This window comes from Pinus tabuliformis, chromosome 3_1, assembly GCF_031772625.1.
Source record: "Pinus tabuliformis cultivar Carrire ecotype Pingquan chromosome 3_1, CPIR1, whole genome shotgun sequence".
Lineage (NCBI taxonomy): Eukaryota > Viridiplantae > Streptophyta > Pinopsida > Pinales > Pinaceae > Pinus > Pinus tabuliformis.
In genome coordinates this window covers 872,266,510-872,269,213 of record NC_142301.1, presented here as the reverse complement: position 1 = coordinate 872,269,213, position 2,704 = coordinate 872,266,510, and the positions used below count along the sequence as shown (strand labels likewise).

The 2,704-nt window shown below is 46.6% G+C and overlaps 1 protein-coding gene across 1 annotated transcript; it reads left to right on the top strand.

The window, feature by feature from the left end:
* Nucleotides 1-319: 319 nt before the first annotated feature.
* Nucleotides 320-1,954, top strand: LOC149190349 (chalcone synthase-like). The gene is made up of 2 exons (XM_089412123.1): nucleotides 320-648; nucleotides 756-1,954. Exons 1-2 carry the CDS (start codon nucleotides 456-458, stop codon nucleotides 1,748-1,750), a joined length of 1,188 nt encoding a protein of 395 aa, XP_089268249.1. The 5' UTR covers nucleotides 320-455; the 3' UTR covers nucleotides 1,751-1,954.
* Nucleotides 1,955-2,704: the final 750 nt, after the last annotated feature.

The window sequence follows — 2,704 nt, the reverse complement described above, 5'->3', positions numbered from 1 at the left end:
AAGAAATTTCTTTTCTCGACAACAACCCAACACAAAATATATTTTATAATCCTAACCTTTTTAATATATTCATCAACGTATAGTTTGTTAGAATTTCACATGAAGGCTCTATCCTCTGGCCACCCACATGTATCCGTATCTACTATTCTCGACGACTTCAAAGAAGGATTGGACTCTCACCTGAACCTTCGCAACGCATTGACCAGTGGCTCGCAGCAATCTGTCCGTCTTCATACATTAGAATCCTCGGCAGCACGTGCCTCCCATCTAACCAAGGCAACGTACCTCCCTCAATCATATAAACATGGGAATGGCAACGCATATTCCTAAATCCCCACTCTGCCCCGCACTCTTCTTCAACGAGCTTTGCCGTCTCCCCGCTTCGGTGCCGATTGGAGCTCAGGCATTCATCTGCTCGCTGTGGCTGCGAAAAATAGCAGGGTCATAGAAATATCATGGCCGGAGGAATAATGGAGGATTTGGAGGCATTCAGGAAGGCTCAGAGAGCAGATGGCCCCGCCACGATCCTCGCTATCGGTACTGCCACTCCTCCCAATGCGGTCGATCAGAGCAGTTATCCCGATTACTACTTCAAAATCACCGACAGCGAGCATATGACAGAACTCAAGGAGAAATTCAAGCGAATGTGTAAGTTCCGCATGTAATTCTTGTTTTTGATTATATGCGATGACATTGACCAGAACTGTGTTTTATATGATGCTCAAATTCGTTTGATGATATCCCATGTGTTGCAGGCGACAAGTCTGCAATAAAGACGAGATACATGTATTTGACAGAGGAAATCCTGAAGGAGAATCCCAAAGTCTGTGAGTACATGGCGCCCTCGCTGGACGCACGGCAGGACATGGTTGTGGTGGAGGTGCCCAGGCTTGGGAAAGAAGCCGCAGCCAAGGCCATCAAGGAGTGGGGTCAGCCCAAGTCCAAGATCACTCATGTCGTTTTCTGCACTACCAGTGGCGTGGACATGCCCGGCGCCGATTATCAGCTGACGAAGCTTCTTGGCCTCCGCCCTAGCGTGAAGAGAGTCATGATGTACCAACAGGGTTGCTTCGCCGGAGGCACCGTTCTCCGCGTGGCTAAAGATCTGGCAGAGAACAATCGGGGAGCTCGGGTTCTGGTCGTCTGCAGTGAAATCACCGCTGTCACATTCCGTGGCCCGTCCGACACTCACCTCGACAGTATGGTCGGCCAAGCTCTCTTCGGCGACGGTGCGGCCGCCCTCATCGTTGGAGCTGATCCCGTTCCTGAGGTGGAGAAGCCGTGTTTCGAGCTGATGTGGACTGCACAGACAATTCTTCCCGACAGCGACGGAGCAATCGACGGGCACTTGAGAGAGGTCGGACTTACCTTCCACCTTCTCAAGGACGTTCCAGGCCTCATCTCCAAGAACATCGAAAAGAGTTTGGTGGAGGCATTCCAGCAGTTCGGAATCACGGACTGGAACAAATTATTCTGGATCGCCCATCCTGGAGGACCGGCCATTCTGGATCAGGTGGAGGCAGAGTTGAATTTGGATCCCAAGAAACTGAGAGCGACGAGGCAAGTACTAAGCGATTACGGAAACATGTCGAGCGCCTGCGTGCACTTTATCTTGGACGAGATGAGGAAATCTTCTCGAGAAAAGGGATGTTCGACTACAGGAGAGGGATTGGATGTGGGAGTTCTGTTTGGGTTCGGCCCCGGCCTCACCGTTGAAACAGTGGTCCTGAAGAGCGTTCCGTTGCAGTAAATAAACAACAATGGTTTATTAAAATAAACGAGCTTTACCAGTGAAGCCGAATATTTGCTCGTTACTTTAATTGGTTTCTTCACATGATGACTATCATCTGTTTCGCATACCCGAAGGGGGGAGATATTATGTAATGCTTTGTGAAATTTTTCAATTTATTGTTAGCAACCATCAATAAAAAAACGCTTTGTTTCAGGTTCACAATTTTGAAGTTCAATGGTTTCATAAAAAGATTAAAGAAAAATTGAAGTAATTAAAAGTCAAGGTTATGTGCTTTTTCCATTAAAGTAATTACACAGAAAGTGTCTTTTTTTTTTAAAATTGGTCAGGGCAGGCATTATTCATCTTTGTTTGACATCGCGTCTCTATTCCTGTTTTTGTCCATTGATTTGCAGGGTTTGACATCCGCCTTTACGCTATTTTTGAAATTGGTCAAGACAGACATTAGTCTGCTCTTTTCATATAAAAATTTGACATCTGTCCCTATTCTGTTTTTACCCCTTAAGTGGCCTCCGTTAATATTGATCAGCATACCCCTTAAGTGACCTCCTTTAATATTTATCTTAATTTGCAGGGTTGTCTGTTCGTCCATCGTCCTCAGGGTTCTCTGCACGGCCATCGTCTCAGGGTTCTCTGCACGGCCAAATTCGCAGGGTTCGAAGGGGGCTTTAGAGGCGCAATACTTTTTCTCCAAGAGCGACGGCTCTGCCAAATTGGCAGGCTTAGAATTGGGATTTTCGAATGAACTGTAGAATTGGCAGGCTTAGAACTGGGACTGTCGAATTGTCAACGCAGTTTAGGCCTCTGAGTCTCTCGTTCATTACTAATATTAATCATGAATGAACTGTAATTTCCTCTTGCCTGGACGAGGCTCTGAATCCCTTTAATAATCGGTTCAGTGAATTTCATGGGCAAAGATAATATAGGAACGGTACCGTTTTTAATGTTCGCCGC